We start from the raw sequence: 20,990 nt of genomic DNA on the forward strand, positions 1-20,990 counted from the left end.
GGGGATTGGACTAGGCAATCTCCAGAGATGCGTTCCAACCTCAGCTATTCGGTGATTCTCTGATGTGCCCTGGTTACCTACTGTAGTTTATTTACCTTCTTAAAGTGTCTTCCTTCACAGTTATGCAACAGAGGGTTGTTTATCAGGATAAATCTGTTTTCTTTAAATAAAATAGTTTAGAGTTTTAGACTCTGAAATAATTTCCAATTCCATTCATGTTCTATTGCAAAAGCTCTGCTTTGATCCCCTCCATTCAGTCAGTGCTGAGGGTAATCAGCACTTCAACAGAAACAGTTTAGTTTATCCACTCCCCTGCTGATTACCACTTTTCTCAGTTATTCATTGATCCCAGAAAGCACGGAGGGCCCTTAGTGTTCACATAAGAGCTATTTCTGCTTCAGAAATAGGTTGATTTCTCAGGCAGCTTCTCTTTGCTCTTGTCTCATGTACAGTGAAGATAGTTTGCATCAGAACTGTTATCAGTGTTTCTTGAAGAAGAGGACCGGTTCCTTGCACACCTTGCTCTCCCAGAGTGATAAATTTGTCTGAAGGTTTTTGCCCTGTAGCCAGACTAGGTAGAAATGTGATAATCCTGGCAGTTTTTAAAATTTTCTTGCAAGTTCTTTAATAGTTCTTCAGTCTATAGGTAAGGTTAGGCTTGTCCCTTCATCCTTCTAAGTGATTATTGTAAAGAGACCTTTGCTTTTGCAAGTAGGGGCTTTTGGTGTTACCAAAGCTCAAAAGAAGAGGAGAGATGGTGAAGAGATGGGTAAGATCCTCTGTAGTACCACAAACAGCCGCAAGCTGCGTGGAAGTAAGGCCAAGAAGGTTAAGATACCATTGTATTTCTCCCAAGTGCTGTTGCCTTACCCCTGTTTTTTATTTTAAAAAGCAATAATTCAATATAATGTTATATTTTGGTTGTATTGGAACTTTTCTTTTGTATAGATTTTTCAGATTCTTTTGAAGGGGTATTCCATGTATCTAATTTACTTCAGTGCGAACACCTAGGGCTTGATTTTAATTGTTAAGCTACATGTCTGCTGTTGCAGATCTGAGCATTAAGTAAAACAGTAAAGAGAAAAGGGAGCTTGTGGACTTTATGAAGACATATTATTATGAATTCTTGAACCCATATCAAGCAAAAATTAAAAAAAAGAGTATTTGGCAAGTAGATGTTTTATTCACATTCACTTATGTATGTGGCTATGTTCTAACCTGAAAAAAATAGAATATGAATCTCCTGAAGCGTTGCTGTGCTGCCACCTGTGGATTTTTCCTAAGTATTGTTTTGCCCTTTTGGTGGGATACTAGTGATTAGGGCTCTGTGGGAAATGTGGGTTTTTTTCTTTTGCAGTGAAAACCTAAGCGTTCACAAAATTTTCATTCTGTGATTCAAGTAACATTAAGTTAATGTAAACTTAGCATTTACATTAAGTAAATGTTTTCATTAAAAACACTTTTTTTCCCCACATTTTCATGCCTTTTCCATCAGTGTGATTATATATACCTGGACTTTCGAACAATAGCTGTTGAAAGCTTTGCAGTGGGGTATTTCAGCAGTTTTCTTTCTTCAGAAACCTGATTAACATTTCCTCTACAGTTGCTTATGGCTGTGAGTTTATCCAGACAAAACATAACATCTTTCACTGAAACCTGAAATGATTAAGTTTTTAGTGCTCTGTTTCAGCTGCCATAGGCATCCGGAGTTTGTGTTAAGGGGTGTATTAACTGAGAACTTTTCACCATGTCTAACACTAAGTACTTCAGACAAAAGTAGGATAGACAGGTGTAAAGTAATTCACTTTTTCTGCTACTGCTTAGATCTTTCTTTCAGTCAGCTCTTGGTCTTTTATTAGAAGGCTGAAATATGAAATTTCCATGTCCCTTCAATAAAATTGTTATTAAGTAGAACGGCTGAAAAACCATGATACTTATAGGAACACTCAATTTTTAGCTCAATTTCATGATTTTATTGTCTGCTTCTTATTTCCCCAGTTCACTGGCATAATAGGTAATGATGTTTTCTTTCCTTTGAAATTTTATTTTTACCATTATTTCTATGTAATATGCCTTATGGGATGTGAATAAATGTGTCCTTGTTAGGATCATAGGATAATTCAGGTTAGAAGGAACTTCATGAGGTTTCTAGTGCAACCTCCTGCTCAAAGGAAGGTCAGCTCTGAGGTTAGACCAGGTTGCCCAGGGCTTTATCCAGGTGGGTCTTGAAAAACTCCAAGGATGCACAGCCTCTCAGCTCCACTACTTGACTGTTCCTGCAGTGACAACTTTTTTACTTATATCCTTAACCTCCCTTGTTTCAACCTATGCCCATTGTTTCTTGTCCTCCCACTATGCACCACTGTGAAGAGCCTGGTTCCACCTTTTCCTTAACTTCCCTGTGGGTACTAGAAGGCTGCTATTGGGTCTCTCTGAAATAGAGAGACTTCAGCCTGCTTGTTCTGCAGGCTGAACAAGCCTCAATGCTTCAGCCTTTTCTCACAGGGCAAGTGCTCCCAGGCCACTGACTGTCTTGGTGGCCCTCTTTCTTAATTTTCTTTTTATCAATTAGACAATCAGCATCCTTGCAAACTCTTTTATCAGAGTTTTCCCATACTTAAATTATGTGGATTTAGAGAAGTATAACATGACTATTTTTCTACCTATATGAAGGTTTCATAGGACAGGTAGACTTCCTAACAAGATCATGGTCTAGTATTGGAATTACAGTATTCCAGTAAGGCTATGGCATTTAGAGAGAGAAGAGAGAGGGGGCAGGGGGGAGAGATTGTATAAATAGTTGTTATCCACAGATTGCTCTGCTACAGAAAATTTTTTTCCTTTTTTTTTTTTTCCAATTAATTAATATGTAATATGGAACTATAATTTCAGTGTTAACCTTTGTTAACCTACCCTACCCAACCTGAAGAAGACCTACCCTTCTCTTCTGTGGTTTGTCTCAGAGCTGATCTTGGAGTTTCTACATTCTGTTCCATCTTTTCCCGTGATCATTTAGCTAAATGACCGGTCTGGGAGCAGAGACTGAGCACTTTACAGAAGTTTTGTTGGTTAAAGAAAACTTGTGGAGACTGCAGTACCTGAAACGAAGTGCCATTCTGTTCTGTTACCTCTTTAGTTCACAAATGTTTTTCTGTAGTTTACTGTGTTTGTTTAGGTTTTGGGGTTTTTATTATTCTTCATTTGTCAGTATACTTGTTAGTTTATCTATATCTGTGTTTTAAAACAACCAAAAAAGAACCCCAAAACCACTAGGTTGAACAGGGCACATAAATCTGATGACACTGCTGTCTAGTAGATTGTCTTGGTTCTAACAGTTTTTTGTTTTTTTTAATTGATGCTTTCCATAAGGCTTCCTTGATAACCTACAACATACCACATGAGAAAATAAGAATGTAGGCTTCCTTTCAAATTGGTTTCTGGATGCTTTTTTCCCTGTGACTTTAATCATGATGTTCAATAGTTCTCCACTGTCCATTGTTCTCTGATTGACCACTTTTGTATGGATTTGAGAGACCCAAGTGTTTCACCTCAGTTGCATGGATCAGTTCTGAGCTGACAACACAAATCTGTGAAGCAGGGGGTGCTCGGAATCACCACTACTATGAATAAAAGCTCTTTGCCATGTAGTAGGAGAAAAATGAGCTTTCTTCAACCCTTAGTGTCCAAAATACCAGAGCTTTTTTGCAATGTTGACAGCTCATGAAAGCTTGAGGTGGGGAGGGAGAGAAAGGAAGGAGTGCATGAAACTCAGCTCTCTACAGCATATGACTGGTTTTGCTTTGTAATATTGCACAGGTATGATAGGCAGAAATAGGAATACCTTTTTTTTGCCCCGTTCAATAAAGTTGTAATTCTTGCAGTCTCAGTTGTTGCATCTTATGCAGTAGCATATGTGGAGCTAAAATTTTTTTTCTTCTGCTTGTTTGCAGAAAGGCAGATGAGACTAATGAAATATTCGACCTTTCTTGGAATGTTTAATAGAGGGGAAAAAATGCAGAAAAGCTTATAATATTTAATGAAGAAACTTGTCTAAATCTATATGCTAACACATGGCATGGGGATTATTTCCGAGTGACAGAAAAGTTTTTGTTTAAAGGCATGTGAGCAGTAGCATACAAAAATTCAAAGTGGTTTCCTGAAATTGTAAATCATACTTCAGTGATTACATCCTGCTCTCTCTTAAGTGCTGACAGAAGAGACAAACTGGTACAGAGTCATTATCTCAGTCTAAACCAAGGCCCTTGCTTTCCTTGAACTAATTTCAGCTCTAAACAGCTTCAGAAAATTTAAAGGAACATGGGAAGGGCTGCACCAATTCTGGTTCAAGGTCTAGTCCATCCAGCATAGCTTGCTCTCTCCAACAGCATCCATAAGCAGATGCCTAGGAAGAGAAGGAATAGGGCAAGAATCCTCACCTTCTCTTCCCTCCCACACCTGCAAAAAAAACCCCACAACACTCTCAGCTGTCAATTATTTTCTGCTCACATGTTGTTTTGAATGTAGTGTAATTTGATTTAATAAGCCCTGTTGGCTTTCTCTTCCAAGTACCTATGCAGTCTGTCCTTGAAGCCCTGTAAACTGTGTGCATCTATAAGAACTTTTAAGAGTTTCATAAAGCTGTATGTATCAAGAACCACCTTCTTTTGTTTTGAACCTTGATACAAATTGTGTTGTTGCACTATGGTTAGCTGGAATGCTATGTCTATTAAATTCTGACATAAAGCTTTTGAAAAATATTATATGTGTATAAGTTATAATGACAGCTGCAGCCAGTCTTGGTTGAAAAACTTTATTTCTGGAAAAGACTGCCCCCCGCTCCTTGCGGGCATTAAGCATTACAGTTTAAAGTATTGTTCATGGCTGCTTTAACAGAGTTGAAACATTCTTTGTTTAGAACTAATTCAAATCAGTGTTCTAAAAATTCTGTATTTCTATTTACAGTGTCTGAGCAACACGCCTCCTCTTACAGAATACTTCCTTAATGATAAATACCAAGAAGAGCTGAATTTTGACAATCCTTTAGGAATGCGAGGTGAAATAGCAAAATCTTATGCAGAGCTTATCAAGCAAATGTGGTCAGGAAAATACAGCTATGTTACCCCAAGAGCATTTAAGGTCAGTGGTGAATTTAACCTGAATGTACATTGTCAGTTTTGTTTTTGTAATTTAAGTATACAAAATTTAGGGAAATATGCAAGAATAAGAATTTGAAGTAATAGTCATCAGTATGCAGTTCATTCATTTAACTGTTAAAACACTTGGATGTATATTTAAATAAGTGTCAACTGTCCTTGTGCTTTGGTCTTTGAGAATTAGTTTTGGCTTCCTGTCTCCATTGAAAAGCTTATCTTTTATAACTTCCTAAGCTTTACCTTTTCACCTTCTGCTGTAGCATCTCAGAAGTATCTATTCTTTATAACAATTAAGGTACCAGAAGTACTTGTGTTTATTTTTTTAGACACAGGTGGGACGATTTGCACCACAATTTTCTGGTTATCAGCAACAAGATTGTCAAGAGCTACTGGCTTTTCTCTTGGATGGGTTACATGAGGATTTGAATCGAATTAGGAAAAAGCCTTACATTCAGTTAAAGGATGCAGATGGGAGACCAGACAAGGTAGTGTTCTTGGTGTTGATCATTTTAGTCAAGGCTATACGTTGCAATATACTTCTACATGATTGAAAGGTTGGGACACTGATCACATGTTGCTTTTTCTTAAAGAGATTTCAGAAAATAAGTCAAGACCTTAAAATGGAGATCTTGTTCAAATACCTGTATAAATTTCCATTTATTTGGAAGATAATTGTGGGGTGGGAGATTGTTAAGGCTTTGACCCTTTTGTTCAGTTCAACGCTGAGTTCAGTTGGAAAAACAATTTCCATTTTGTTGTTCTTTTATTCTTATATCTACAGTACGCAGTGTTCTGTCTCCAGTACTCTTACTTTAAGGGAACTCTTCTAGCATTGAACTACAAGCATGTAGATAATTTCTTTTGTTATGAGTTACTTCAGATGGAATTTTTAGTTTTATTTGCTTTTGTCTTGCCCCAAGCTACTTGAAGTCTCTCACAGACTATGTAATACCACTGACAGAATCGCTGTCCCTAAGAAAAGCATACATCTTTCAACCTGTGATCCTGATAGTAGTATCATAATTTGCAGGGTCCTTTGGAGTGAGATGTCTATGTTTAGGTGGTAACTGAGAATGTTTTATCAAGTACTCTTACTAATAATTCTCACTATTCGTTTCCTACTACTTTGTCCTAACCCAGGTCATACTTTGATTTCAGGTGGTTGCTGAAGAAGCCTGGGAAAACCATTTAAAAAGAAATGATTCCATCATTGTGGATATATTTCATGGCCTTTTTAAATCCACCCTAGTTTGTCCTGAATGTGCTAAGATATCTGTAACCTTTGATCCCTTTTGTTACTTGACACTTCCATTACCCATGAAAAAAGAACGCACTTTGGAAGTTTATTTAGTTAGAATGGATCCACTTGCAAAACCTACGCAGGTAAGCCTCTCAGTTTATGTACAAAACTCCTGATTTGTGTGGCATTAACAATGAACCTGAGTTCCTTTACATTTTTAAAACTTGTAAGTACAATAAGCAAATCCAACAAGCTTTAGTTTTCTGGTTTGTATTCTGGTATGTTAATAAGGCGTCCTAATCTTTAAAACGTATACTGTTCTCATTTTTCATTTCAGTGTTGCTATAATGAATTTGTATGGTTATAAAAAAAATATTTATGCACTTAATCAAGACGTAATTCCTCAATTTCTTAGCCTCAAAAGGCAAATATTGGTAGTAAGTGGTACAAAAAAAACCATGTTGAAATCTATTAGGTAGTCCTGAATTATTCTATGCTATTGCTTAATGGTCAAAAGAAAAAAATTCAGATGAGATTTTTTGGTTAAGAGTGTCTCTTGCCTTTTTTAGGAAGGATGGTATCATACACCTTAGAATGGCATGAAACAACATGCATAGGTTATGGTAACAAAATCATGATTTAATAGTTCTAGCTGTACTTTACGGGGTAAGTGAGGATAGGTGAAATAAATAAGAAACAGGCAGTTAGGCAGACTTGGAAAAAGACTTTAACACCTGTAATCAGAGTGCTATGAGAAGGAGAGTGGGGGAAAAGGGAGCGTTCTCAAAGGCTGTATGAGTTCGGGAAGTCAAAGATAACGGGGCATGTATTAACTAGTGGGAGATGAGCCCAATAGAAATTTAATTATTTGTGAGAACAGGTTTGCACAAGGGACAGACAGTAGTTGAAGATGACCCTGTGTGACTTGAGATGGTTATGCAACAATGAGTAGAGTTTGGGAAGAGTAGGAGCTCGGTAGAGCTGTTGTGAGTCTAAATAACTATAAGACTTAAGGAGACGCCAAACACATGCTGTACTTGGCATTATAATACCTTATTTCTAATTAATCCTGTCTTTATTTATTATGCAAATGACAGGTAAGAGTCCTGTGTGGAGTTTCATTACAAACTGCAAGTGTACTGCACTAAGGGAAGCCACAGAGAGATTTTCTTTGACTATTAATCATCAGGTTCTCTCTCTGCATGTGAAATCAGAATTCCATCTTTATCCATTGCCTGCTGTTGCTTTCTTCCCAGTAATACCATATAAACAACTTGTGTCATATTCCAAATTTAAGAATCTAGTCAATAGCATGTGTACAATTTAAATGCCAAAATAAGTAGGTGCTGTTGAAATATAAATCTAAGTAATTGGTGCTGCTAGTCTTCTTATGGAGAAGGTAATGTAACGTTAAAAAAAATTGTATAAAGTAATAAATATAGTATTCAAAGTGTGTGTGTTTGTATGAATAAAGTTGTGAAGGTAGCTACTATGTTCTCAGCAGCTATTGGAATTTGTGTTAGTTGATTTACATACTTTGTACCTTAAGTGCAAGAATCTGAAAGTAGTACATGAAGTATGCTGAACATGTGATAAGTTTGGGTTTTTTCTCATGCATATTTGTTCTCTTAAGAAATTAAAATGACATTTTAATTTTTGTTTAGTACAAAGTAGTTGTTCCCAAAATTGGAAATATATTGGATCTTTGCACAGCGTTGTCGGCTTTGTCTGGTGTTGCTGCAGATAAGGTAAGAGTGATTTCTTATGTGAAGCACAACAGTGAATATTTTAACACATATAAACCTGATTTAATGATGTATACTCCCATTTTCTTTTTAGATGATTGTTACTGATATATACAATCACAGGTTCCACAGGATATTTGGCATGGATGAAAATCTAAGTAGTATTATGGAACGTGATGACATTTATGTGTAAGTACAGATAACACGCTTCATGTCTCTGCGATTTGTTTAGTTATTTGCAAAGATTAAAACCTACACATAAGATAAAGACAAATTGGGGGGGGGGGTTACTATTTTTTAATTTTTCCACTTTGTAGCCTTTTAAATTACAGTTGTCCGTTGTATTTCTGATTGTTTTTCTTTTAGATTTGAAATTGCTATCAATAGAACCGAAGATACAGAACAAGTTATAATTCCTGTTTGTTTAAGGGAAAAGTGCAGGCACACTAGCTACAGCCATAGTGGTTCTTCACTGTTTGGTCAACCTTTTCTCATAGCAGTGCCTAGAAACAATACTGAAGATAAACTCTATAACCTGCTGCTGCTAAGAATGTGGTGAGATTATTGTTTAAAGGAAAATGCATTTATTATGTATAATACTAATAGTTGCAATCAGTAGGCACTTATTTTTACATGCATTGATAACAAACTGATTAGATTGGAGTACTTAGTCTTTTATTTGCTGTCCATTAAATATATTAAATCTAAAATTTTAGCCGCTTGAGATGTGAACTAGTATGGATTTTAATTTGATTTTTTGTTAGTATGACCTTATCCAAAAATGATTTGAGAAGAACGTAGAGAGTAAATCAGTATTGTCAGTTTAGGGGTATTAATTCTGCAGTATACATAGCTGTTTGTTAGGGCTTGGTAAAAAGGAAATATTTTGCCAATTATTCTGCTATGTTTATACCTCCTGTATGTACTATACAAGTTTATATACTAATTTATGTTGTAAAACTACATGGTAGACACTTTCTGAAACTTGACTGGAATAAGTGTCATTATGTGGAAGAAATTAGAATCATATAACCTGCAATTTAAATTTATGCTTCATTTTCTGTTGATATAACTTTCTCTGTAAGTGTACCTGTATATTTTTTTTGTGTAAAAAAATATGGTTAATGAACAGGTAAAGAAGTGATTTCTGGACAAACAGAAACTAATACCAACAATCAAGTTGTATAAAATCATGTAACTGCTGAAAACATAAGATCATAGATGAGCAGAATTTCAGATGTACCTGTAATAGTAGACATGTTAGGCAATAAAATTACTAATTCTGAATAAATCAGAAAGGAGTGCAGGAATACAGTACACTAGAAAGGATTTACTGTAACTGTTTAATTATCTGGCTTGAACAATGTAAATATTTAACAATCCCTTGATTCTAACTGGTGTTTTCATATGTCGTATTTAGCCGATACGTAAAAACGTGTACTGAAAGTGAAGACACTGAAGGATCCCTACATTGCTGTAAGGACCATGGTATCAATGGTAATGGCCCAAATGGAATACATGAAGAAGGATCTCCAAGTAAGACTGAAATATCTAAACTTGTTTAGTATTTTGTGTTCAATCTGAAAATGATGTTAATTCTGTAGTGTCTTTCAATTATTGTTATTCTACTTCATTTCTTCCTTCTTCTGATTGTTTCAGGTGAAATGGAAACAGATGAACAAGATGATGAATCTAGCCAGGATCAGGAACTTCCTTCAGAGAACGAAAACAGCCAGTCAGAAGACTCAGTTGGAGGTGACAATGATTCTGAAAATGGATTATGTACTGAGGATACTTGCAAAGGTCAACCACTCACGGGACACAAAAAGCGATTGTTTACATTCCAGTTCAATAATTTAGGCAATACTGACATAAACTACATCAAAGATGATACCAGGCATATTAGATTTGATGACAGGCAACCTAGGCTTGATGGTAAGTCATTGGGAACAGTTTGGGCAACATTTGATTCTGATATTTTTTTCTGACTCGCACTTCTGTAGAATAATGTTTCATTCTTTCTGTGTGCTATTTGAGATATCTTTTTTCCAACAGTAAATTCTGTATAAATAATTAGTTATTGTAGTTAACTCTTAGAAATGCAGAAATTGTGTGTGCTTCAATTTTTCATCTTAAATTCATGCTAGCATTGTTTAATTCATTTTGAAGACTGTTTGCCCAAAGTTAATACAATTTCATGTAAAGCAAGAAATAATATTAAGAGAAAACATCTTTTTAATCTTAGAAAGATCTTTCCTTGCTTTGGATTGGGATCCTGAATTGAAGAAGAGATATTTTGATGATAGTGCAGCAGAGGTAAGCTGTTTATGTTGCTCCCCTTTCCAGCACTAATAAAACTTTGTGAATAAAAATATGAAAAATACAACTTAATGTGACATAAGAGATTGTAAGTCTTCAAAAGAAGTAGCTATTTTTTTTTTCACATTATTCATACTAAATACGTTGTCATAAATAAACGTTTACACATCTTAAGTAATAAGAAAATCTGAGGCTTACTAATTTGGAAGTAAATCTGAAGCTGTGAAAACTTTTTGCTTGAATGGTTTCTGATCAGTTTTTCCATATATAGGAGCTTTGTAGTTACTGTTTATAGTAAGACGACATCACTAAAATGAGTTTTGTTTCATTTGTTCTCTTAACTCAAGAAATACTTCTCTTTAGGATTTTGAAAAACATGAAAGTGTGGAATATAAGCCTCCCAAAAAGCCTTTTGTGAAATTAAAAGATTGCATTGAGCTGTTCACAACAAAGGAAAAACTAGGTGCTGAAGACCCATGGTAAGGACAAAAAATCAAAATTGTTATGTTTTATGGTGTATTTTTCAAAATATAATCAAAATCACACTTGGACATTAACAGAGATACCTAATTGATTTCTTAATGGTATTTTGAATCTTGTAATTTCACGCATAGTTGAAAATTCTTAGAATTTTTTCTATATTGATCTGTTGCTTAACTAAGATTGTTACCGTATACAGAAGGTTGTGTTTGTGTGGGAGACAATGCATATTCAGAATTAGGAGGATGCGTAGATCCATAAGAGATCCTGGTCTGCAAACTGTGATCCACAGTGAATGAATAATGTTGTGCCAAATCCAATGCAGTGGTTTAAACAAATACTCCTTTCTGAGATGAGAAAGGTTGGTGCATACTGAAGTTTTTTAATGCAAATACATAACTTGCCTTGCATTGATATATGAACAGGGATGTGCTTAAACAGGTTTGTGGGAGGGAGGATGTCTGTAGTCAGTAGAACCTCTCAAATTCACGTTCCAACCATTAAGTTTTTGATAGAGACTTTTATTCTGATTCATGTTTCTTCCAAATGACTTGGAATCATATCTGAATATTCACAGTTACAGGATGTGGCCTTCTAAGATGAAGTGATCACATCAGTGGACGAGGGGAGAGCTACCAATGTTGTCTCTCTGGACTTCTAAGGCCTTTGATACGGCCCTCACAACATCCTTCTCTCTAAATTGGAGAAATAGGGATTTGTTGGGTGGATGAGGAATTGGTCGGATGGTTGCACCCAGAGGGTAGTGGTCAACAGCTCAATGTCCAGATGGAGATCAGTGACGAGCAGTGTCCCTCAGGCGTCCATACTGGCATCAGTACTCTTCATCAGTGACATAGACAGTGGGATCAAGTATACACTCAGCAAGTTTGCACATGACACCAAGCTGACTGGTGTGGTTGACACACTTGAGGAACAGGATGCCATCCAGAGGGACCTGGACAAGCTTGAGGAATGGGCCCGTGTGAACCCCATGAGGTTCAAGAAGGCCAAGTGCAGGGTCCTGCACCTGGGTTGGGGCAACTTCTGGTATCAATACAGGCTGGGGGATGAAGGGATTGAGAGCAGCCCTGCTGAGAAGGACTTGGGGGTGGGGGGGGGTGCTGGTGGATGAAAAGCTGGACATGAGCCAGCTATGTGTGCTCGCAGCTCAGGCGGCCAACTGTATCCTGGGCTGCCTGCAAAGCAGCATGGCCAGCAGGTTGAGGGAGATGATTCTGCCCCTCTACTCCTCTCTGAAGAGACCCACCTGGAGTCCTGCATCCAGCTCTGGAGCCCTCAGCACAGGAAAGACATGGGCCTGTTGGAGAGGGTCCAGAGGGGGGCCACAAAAATGGTGAGAGAGATGGAATACCTCCCCTATGAGGACAGGCTGAGAGAGTTGGAGTTGTTCAGCCTGGAGAAGAGAAGGCTCCCGAGAGACCTTCTTGCAGCCTTCCAGTACTTAAAGGGGGCTTTTACAAGAAAGGTGGGGAGAGACTTTTTAGCAGGGCCTGTTGCAACAGGACAAGGGGTAATGGTTTTAAACTAAAAGAAGGCAGATTCAGACTAGATCTAAGGAAGAAATTTTTGACAATGAAGGTGGTGAAACACTGGCAGAGGCTGCCCAGAGAGGTGGTAGATGCCCCATCCCTGGAAATATTCCAGGTCAGGTTGGACAGGGCTGTGAGCAACCTGATCTAGTTGCAGATGTCCCTGCTCATTGCAGGCGGGTTGGACTAGATGTTGTTTAAAGGTCCCTTCCAACCCAAGCTATTCTATGATTCTGTGTTCCTGTAAGATCTGTCTTCTCTGGCAATTTTGTAGCAGATAAGAATCCTTTATCAACACCTGAAGCTCAGAATTAAGTTTGAAAAGAGGGTCTGCCACTTTTTCTTCTGTGGATACTTAGAAGCTTTGGAGACTTCCAAACTTTGTCACCAAACATCCTCCTTTACTGGGTGGGGGAGGGGGCTGACTTATAAATTCTGATTTTTTTCTGGGTTTGCTAGATTATACAACACTGGATAGACTATTTGAGATACTGTATAACTGAAGTGTGGTGAAGCACTTCCATTTTTGCAGCACATTTTAAGCAAAGTATTTAAACTACAAAATGCAACTACTGCTGAAGTCAAGCAGTTGCTACTGCATCTCACCAGAGGTCATTAATCAGAGTCTTCCTTCATTTGTCAGGTCTTCACAGGTCTAATCTAAGAGCTCATCATCCCTAGTCCAGCACTGTTTGTATTCCAGATACTCTAAACCAACTGGAAAAACAGTTCTTCAGTTACAGCCTGCCCTTACAGTTCTCCTAATTTCTTGTCTTTATCTGTTGTTGCTATGTAAAGACACTTGTGCAGTCTTTTTTAATTAGGGCTCATGTCTTTTTTTTTTTTTCTTTGATCTTTACTTGTTAGATACCAAGATGTAGAATATGCGTAGACCACTTTAGAGAAGAGTTGCTTCCATGCGTTGTTCTTGCTTATCTTCCTCCCTGAGCCTTAGTTCTTGAAAGATTCAAGTATGCATTGCAGAGAACAGAAATTTATAAGTCACAGCCTGTTTTGTACTTGCCGACTAAAGAGGCAAGTTTTTTTTACTTAGTAAGGAGGTTTTTGAGGCTCCAGTAGTCACTGTTACCTGGTTTTAGTGGTAGGTGGGATGGGGTGGGAGATGGATGCAGTTAGAAATTGAAACTTGGAAGAACCATGGTTGTCTGTTATTTATGGCTTCTCATGTAGTCAGTTTTCCTGAAGTATTTTCAAAACCTTTTGTCTTTTTTTAGAAAATAGGAGAAAGCTGTGTTTTAACTAAAGATACAGGGACTACTATAGGAGATGAGAATCCCTATATTTGGAGGTGCTACTTTTGTGTTTAAAATGCTGTCCATCTTCACTGTGAGCATGCTCGCACATGAGCATCTCATGTTTTAAACTGGGAGGGATATCAGTGGCATTAGTAACAGAAGATGGAACGTGTGTGTGTTTCACCTTTTGCTCATTCAGTTCATCCCATGCTACTGGCTTTCTCTATGGTAAGGTATTGTAACATATATACAGACTGCAGTTATTTAAAATTGCTATTTTGTTTTCTTTTAGGTATTGTCCAAACTGTAAAGAACATCAGCAGGCTACCAAGAAGTTAGACTTGTGGTCATTGCCCCCCGTCCTGGTAGTTCATCTAAAGCGCTTTTCCTACAGCAGATATATGAGGGACAAGTTGGATACATTGGTTGACTTTCCAATAAAGTAAGAAACCTAAATGTTTTGGTGCTAGAAGTGTAAAAGTTGGCATGACTAGGGCACATATTTAATCCAGCAATTATGTGAAATGGTTTTGTTCTCAGCTTCCACGTGTGGATCCAGTAAACACTGATGACAAAATGCTTGTAAGCGAAAAGTATGAACTTAGTAAAATAGTAATAGTAGATAAGTATGGAAGAACTCTATCAATAGTTTTGGCTAAGATTACTGGTTCTTGTTCTACTCCTCACAGAGTGAGAGAGATGCACCGTCAGTGTAGTCTGGTGGATGGGGGTTTTTTGTGGGGAGTATAAAGTAAAGGCCTCAAAGACCACCAAAATGTGAAATGGTTTAAAAAATATTGCTAATATGACCTTCTTTTGGTTGTTTTTTTTTTGTGTGTGTGTGTGGTTTTTTTTGTTTGCTTGTTTTTTAAACAGCGACTTGGACATGTCAGAGTTCCTTATTAATCCCAATGCAGGGCCTTGCCGCTACAACTTGATTGCTGTCTCCAACCACTATGGAGGAATGGGAGGAGGGCATTGTAAGTTGATTTCAAATATCCTAATTCTACATGTCAGCTTTCTTTCCATGTTAATTTTTATCTAAGTACTGATCATTTTGCATCAATGGCATTTTTTAATGGTTATGGGACAATTTTTTTTCATTACTTTGAAACGTTTTCACAAGTATTCTAACACAAATTAATATGTGTTAGAATATATGAATATATGAAATGAGCTTTCAAGGATAATTGTAGGTTCTTCTATACTTCTAGCTATGCATGTTGTGAAAAGGGAAAAGTTAAAAACTCCGTAAGAGCTACTGTACTCTTATAACTGACTTTGTCTTACTGGTCTGTATTTTTGCCCATTGTGCATCTTCTTGAAAGAAGAGAGAAAAATGAAAAAGTGACTGACGCATTTTATTTTGACTGTCCTTTCTCTTTAGAACGGTAATGGTATTGGTTAAGTTTCTATGCTTAAAAAAAAAGTATGAAAGTATGAGTCTAACACTGATAATAGGTTTTAGTTAAATATCAAGTGTTTGACAGTTACGGACTCTAGCAACTGGTTTTATTACATCTATGAAGATACAAAGTCCTTAGACATTGTACTTTGTTATTGTAGATACTGCGTTTGCAAAAAATAAGGATGATGGAAAATGGTACTACTTTGATGACAGTAGTGTGTCCACTGCATGTGAGGACCAAATAGTGGCAAGTACCTTTTGTGTTTCTAAAATTGGGACTGCTGATGATGTTTTTTTCTTGAGGGAAGAAAAATGAAGAGTAAATCATGAATCTTGCAGTAAATTTGTAGGTAGTAGTTTGTGTTCTTTCAAAGGACAGTAGGAAACAAAAATCGTTTGCTCTGACATAAAAAATAATTTACATGCAAGCTTTGAATTTCTTTGTAATTTTACCGTATAGATTTGGGGCGAGGCATGAGGGGAGTATAACTTGGACTGCAAATGTTTTGTCTGGAGCCTCATGAGCATATTATACTTCTCTCTTTTACAGTCCAAAGCAGCATATGTGCTTTTCTACCAGAGACAGGACACAATCAGTGGAACTGGCTTTTTCCCTCTTGACCGGGAAACTAAACAAGGTGCTTCAGCTGCCACAGGCATCCCGCTAGAAAGTGATGAAGACAGCAATGAAAACGATAATGATATTGAAAATGAAAATTGTATGCACACTAACTAATGGAAGAACTAGAAGCCATAAAAGAGACTTTCTTACTGGGGATACCTATTGAAAGAGTGAAATTGCCCACCAAATTAAGAATAAAAGGCTGAGATGGGGAATTTCGGATAACAGAATGTAAATCTTTATTGCATTTTAACATGTGCAGTACTTGAAGTGAAACAATAAAAACTTAAACAGAAATTGTCTCTAATGCATTTACAGTCTTGTATTCACAAGCTATATATAGGAAATCACAAATAAACCCCTTTTAAGTTTTCTGCTGCTGTTCTGATGGATTATGTTTTCTTTAGTTTTGGATGTGAGTTAATAACTAAAATGTTAAATCTGTGGACTTCTGGACATTTATTTTCTCAGTACTGCAAGAATACTACTGCCAAGTCTAATTTCTGGATGAATATATACATGTTCCTTAGGCTGTCACACAGACTACAAGTAAAAATGTCATAAATATCTAAACAGTGGTTTTCTTGAAACAGCAAATTTTTGTTTCTCCCTAATTTTTTTTTTTATAAAATTGGTCACAGTAGAAGAAATAGCTTGAAAAGGTGTTTTAACCTTTTGTGATATAGTTGAGCATCCAGAATATTATGTTCATCTTACTGCTGCTGTGGAACAGGTTCTGGATTTCATGCTGCATTAACAAAAAGTTTTTCAATTAAATGTAAGTATCCTTTGTTGCTTGTTGGAATCTACTCTGCAGACATAATTCCTGTTATCTTGCTTATAAGACATGCATAATTTTAATCCGGTGTCAGTCCAAAATTTAAAATTGTGCTGCAAGTTCTCTCTCCCCAGTTTTTGTAGTTTGACAGCTCGCAAACTACTCTGTGACAGGGTCAGAGTTAATAGTCTTCTGTATCCATAGTAATGGCTGTGTATTGGGCTTAGATGAGAATTTTTTCAATATAACCTGCCTTCAAATTGTTAGTGAACAAAATTACTTTAAAGGTAGGCCTGATTAATTTTCTTTGTGTGTTCCTGATGGAATTCACCGTAGCCTTACAGCATATCTGAAAAGGTAACTCATTAAGAGAATTGGCATTTGCATGTTCAAGTCAGAACCTGTACAGTATATAAGGCATACAGACTATGAATTGGATTTTAGTTAACTATGTTCAACGGTCCAGGATGCCAAAATAAGTGTGACAGTTTGAAACATTTATTAATTTGCTGCTTTCCCTTTAATCTAGTTGGAAGAATGTATTGTTGATTTGTATACAATACTGCCTTTGAGAGAGGCTCTTAAGTGCAGGGGCACACTTCACATATCTACTACCTGGAGAATTGCTTTGTGTCCCACTGTTTAAACAAATAATTTAAAAAAGAAAAAAGCAAAAAGTATGATGTTCTTCACTTGAACTAATCAAATACAATAGGTTATAAATTGTGTATTGTAAATAAAAGTTCACTCTGTGAGTGCACATTTTGGTAAATTATTTATTTATGTTAGCATTAAAAAGATTTAAAAAATTGCATTTGACCAGGATATAAATGAGGTATGTTGGACATGGCTTTGCTTTATACCTTGATATTAAAACTGGTGTTTCATCCTGGTATTTTAAAGCTGCTTTGAGGTTTTTGGGGGTTTTTTTTTTTAATGTAAACTAACCTCCTGCATGACAGAGGTTAAAATTTTGTCTGCACTTGAGTTCACTTGGGTTTACATTTGAAATGCGCATGTTTATTTATACAGATTTCAATAAAGCTATTCAAGGCCTTATTTAGTCTTCCATTTTCTTACAAATTCTTTTCCCACAGTGTTTGTGTAATGGGTAGTCTTTGTTTAAGGCTTATATTATCTGTTACAAAATTGCTATTTAATGACCAACACAGAATAAGATTACTAGCATTTCCAGAAGGTAGTATATATAAAAAGGATTCTCTCCTGTCGTTGTGTGGCTCTAAAAACATTTGTAAGGCTGCAACAGAATTGTTTATTGCCATAAAAAAATACTGTTTTTTTTTTTAAGTAATACTATAACATAATTAGTCAAGTGGAAAGATACTAACTCTGAGATGGTTGGTGAAATGAGGCAATATATTTAACATTAGACAAATTGATATGGTGAGGGGAAAATGATACAAGCTTTTGGCTTAAAGCCTTGTATTTAGTTGTGGAATACAGTAGCCCTATACAAAGCTATGTACCAAATAGCTTGTGAGCTTAACTTGCGTATTTTAGTGAGAGCACTTCAGAGATGAGATATATCTATCAAGTTATAGAGTAGAGGAAGTAATCCTAGACAAGTGATCATCTCTTTGAATAGCACAACACAAAGAGCCCTGCCACATTCACACTCCGTTTGTTTTCTCGTATCATGTTAGCCTAGAACTTGCTTGGAAAAATCACGAAGAAGGAAAGGATCTGGTTTGACTTACCAAAGTCTTGCTTTGGAGTTTGTAGATTGGAGCTTTAATATCTGGTAACTTGATTTCCTAATGCACTTTGAAAATGCAGATTTATATACATATAAGGGATCTTATGTTTGAAGGAATGTACCTAACCTACTAATAATTGAATCATCCAGATAGACTTTAAAAGGGTATTGATCGAAGTAACATTTAGTTAGGAAAAAATTACTTAGATGGTTTCTAATTTCATTTTGTTACTGTTAATTTCGCTTCCAAGATTTGTAAGCTTCCTAATCAGGTATAAAAATCAGTAACTCTCTGACTGTCTCAAGGGCTTCTGGGAATTCAGCCAAGTTGTGAGTTCCATAAAACTATCATGTATTCACACATAAGATACGCTAATTCATCCAGTGTGGAGATGCTTAAAACTACAGAAAGCATATTACTCTTTATGGTGTCTATCAAAAGTTAGTGTCACTCAACTAGTCATTAATACAGAGAAGAAAGAGGGTCCTAACATCTCTTTTTATGAGTCATGTCTGATAAAATCTACAGTATGCTTTTTTCAGTTACATTGACAGCAAGCTTTTTGATGGCTGTGTCGGCATCAAACCCCAAAATTACAAGGTATATTTAACCTTGTTAATATGAGAGTCACAGAAACAAAGCAGTAGGAGGCAGAAGACAGATTGCAATTCCCAGTTACTCCGCAGATTTTGTGACAGCAATATCTCACTTAAAGCCTGGCTGGGGGGGAAGGAGAGGTGATGAGATACTGCCCAGTACCTCTTGTTTTAGTTGGCTTCAGACATTGTTCTGGATGCTTCAGTGCAGATCAGTTCCCTGATGTCTCTCTTCTATCATCCACTTTAATTAAAGTCCTACCTGCCTTCCTGGCACACTGAAGTGAAGTTTGCAACTTGCAGTTGAGATGACAGATGAGAAAAGCTGTCAGGTAATACCTTGCCAGATGATGTACAAACATCTCCTGCATCTACAGCTAGTTGCTAATGGGAAGGACACAACCCCTTCTAGCTTTCCCAGCAAATTAGCGCAGCGTTACGGAGTGCGGTGTATTTTTTTAAGTGTTTTGAAATCTTCAGAGGGAAGTCAGTATGGCAGGCAAAGAAATTAATTGGCCAATCCACCACTTTTCTTCAAAAATTATGCTGCTGCCTTTGATGTCAGACCCTAATTTCAGGGTACTGTTTCTCGTTTTCTCTAAGTACTAGTTACTTTGACAAAATCACTATAAACAATATGAAAGCGATATTTGATAGAATAAGCATATTCTCAGTCTGCAGGCAAATTGCTTTCTCCAGAATTTTTAGTTCTTTTTCCTTGGGGGCTAAATTGTGAAAACAGTTCCACTTTCTTAGGTCCAGTATTGCATGCTTGACTGGCACTGCATGCTTTTGAGGCAGGCTGAGAGACCTGTCTTACAGAGAAGAAATTAAATCTTGGAATAGCATGGAAACCACAGGAGAGTCCACATGTGACAAATTCATGACCAATTATCCCATTAACTAGGGAAAGAAATACTATATGCCAGGTAGCATTAACAGTCATCCTGGCCCAAGTAATGCAAAAGCTGATAAATGACCCCACAAGAAATTCACATTAGTATGTTTTTATGAAAAGTAAGTTTCATTACTGGGGAGGGGGCGGGAAGTAATTGAAAAAGAGAGCTGATAAAGTTTATAATATAGGTGCACCTAGAATTATTTAAGTGCTTGGCACTTAATTATCACCTTAAGTATCACATTACTCTCATCAAGACATAAGTGTTGCACAGTATCACCCGATACAAAATTTAGGAACGGACCGACCAACAATCTCAAAATAGTTTCCATTAGGAAATCATTGTGGAATAGGGGTTTTATTGGAGAAGTTAGTGGTACTTGGTCTTAAATTAATGTTTTTGTTCACTGTGTAAAATACACATAGCTACGGAAGGTGGAAAGCAGCAATTACCCCTAAATCCTGTGCAGCCCTGGTGGACAAGCAATTCAGCGTGAGCTCCCAGTGTGAAACAGTGGCATCAGAACTCGTCCTTGGACACATAAGCAGAAATAAGAAGTTGACTTAATCTTCCCGGGTCTGTGGTGAGGATCCTGGGTACAATACACCATTTGGGTTACTACCTTTTACAAGTTCAGGTTGTAACCTGGGAGACATTACGGAAAAAAGCTACAACCCCAGAGAAAATACATTTGCACTAACATATAAAGACGACTTGTTTTCTCAGAAAGACTACTCAGAAGTGCCTCAATTTGTGTGGGATACCTTATGATGGAGGAAATAATTGTATGCAGGGGGGATTGGAGCGGAGAGAAACATTCAAAGAACTAATGGTTCAAAACCGAAACCAGACGATCTGAAAATAGAAATAAGTGCAGGAGTCTTTCACACAATTACTTTTTAACAAGGAGAAGGAAGATACCAGCGGAACGACCGGCAGAGGCACGTGGTGGGTGCCACGTTAAGTCTGGGCTGGATGCCTTCCCTGGGCCAGGGGAGGCAGCCGAGACTGCAATGGCCCTTCCGCTGCCGGGATGGAGACTTGGTCTGAGCTACCTGCCTCAGCTTTGAGATCTATGAATCCGTAAATACCTTGTTTTTTTCAGAGGAATGTTCCTCCTTCTTCAGACCTAATGGCACCACTTAAAAATCACTTAAAAGTTTTGAATGGAGGCCTGAATCTGTAGGTATTTCTGTATAGAAAAAAAATATAGAGATATATATCTC

General features: G+C 37.0%; 1 protein-coding gene across 2 annotated transcripts in view; it reads left to right on the top strand.

The window, feature by feature from the left end:
• USP15 (ubiquitin specific peptidase 15) overlaps positions 1-15,887 on the top strand; it is a gene marked incomplete at both ends in the record, with an annotated part of 68,880 nt that extends 52,993 nt beyond the window's left edge. For both annotated transcript variants that reach the window (XM_082013942.1, XM_082013941.1), the window contains 14 exons: positions 4,963-5,136; positions 5,480-5,638; positions 6,312-6,536; positions 8,058-8,141; positions 8,233-8,327; positions 8,505-8,693; positions 9,559-9,674; positions 9,798-10,073; positions 10,384-10,454; positions 10,821-10,936; positions 14,036-14,185; positions 14,620-14,723; positions 15,310-15,398; positions 15,702-15,887. In XM_082013942.1, the coding sequence (XP_081870068.1) occupies positions 4,963-5,136; positions 5,480-5,638; positions 6,312-6,536; positions 8,058-8,141; positions 8,233-8,327; positions 8,505-8,693; positions 9,559-9,674; positions 9,798-10,073; positions 10,384-10,454; positions 10,821-10,936; positions 14,036-14,185; positions 14,620-14,723; positions 15,310-15,398; positions 15,702-15,887 (2,034 nt within the window). The remainder of the gene's footprint in view (positions 1-4,962; positions 5,137-5,479; positions 5,639-6,311; positions 6,537-8,057; positions 8,142-8,232; positions 8,328-8,504; positions 8,694-9,558; positions 9,675-9,797; positions 10,074-10,383; positions 10,455-10,820; positions 10,937-14,035; positions 14,186-14,619; positions 14,724-15,309; positions 15,399-15,701) is intronic.
• Positions 15,888-20,990: the final 5,103 nt, after the last annotated feature.

Source organism: Phaethon aethereus, assembly GCF_964289735.1.
Source record: "Phaethon aethereus genome assembly, chromosome: 1".
Classification (NCBI taxonomy): Eukaryota; Metazoa; Chordata; class Aves; order Phaethontiformes; family Phaethontidae; genus Phaethon; species Phaethon aethereus.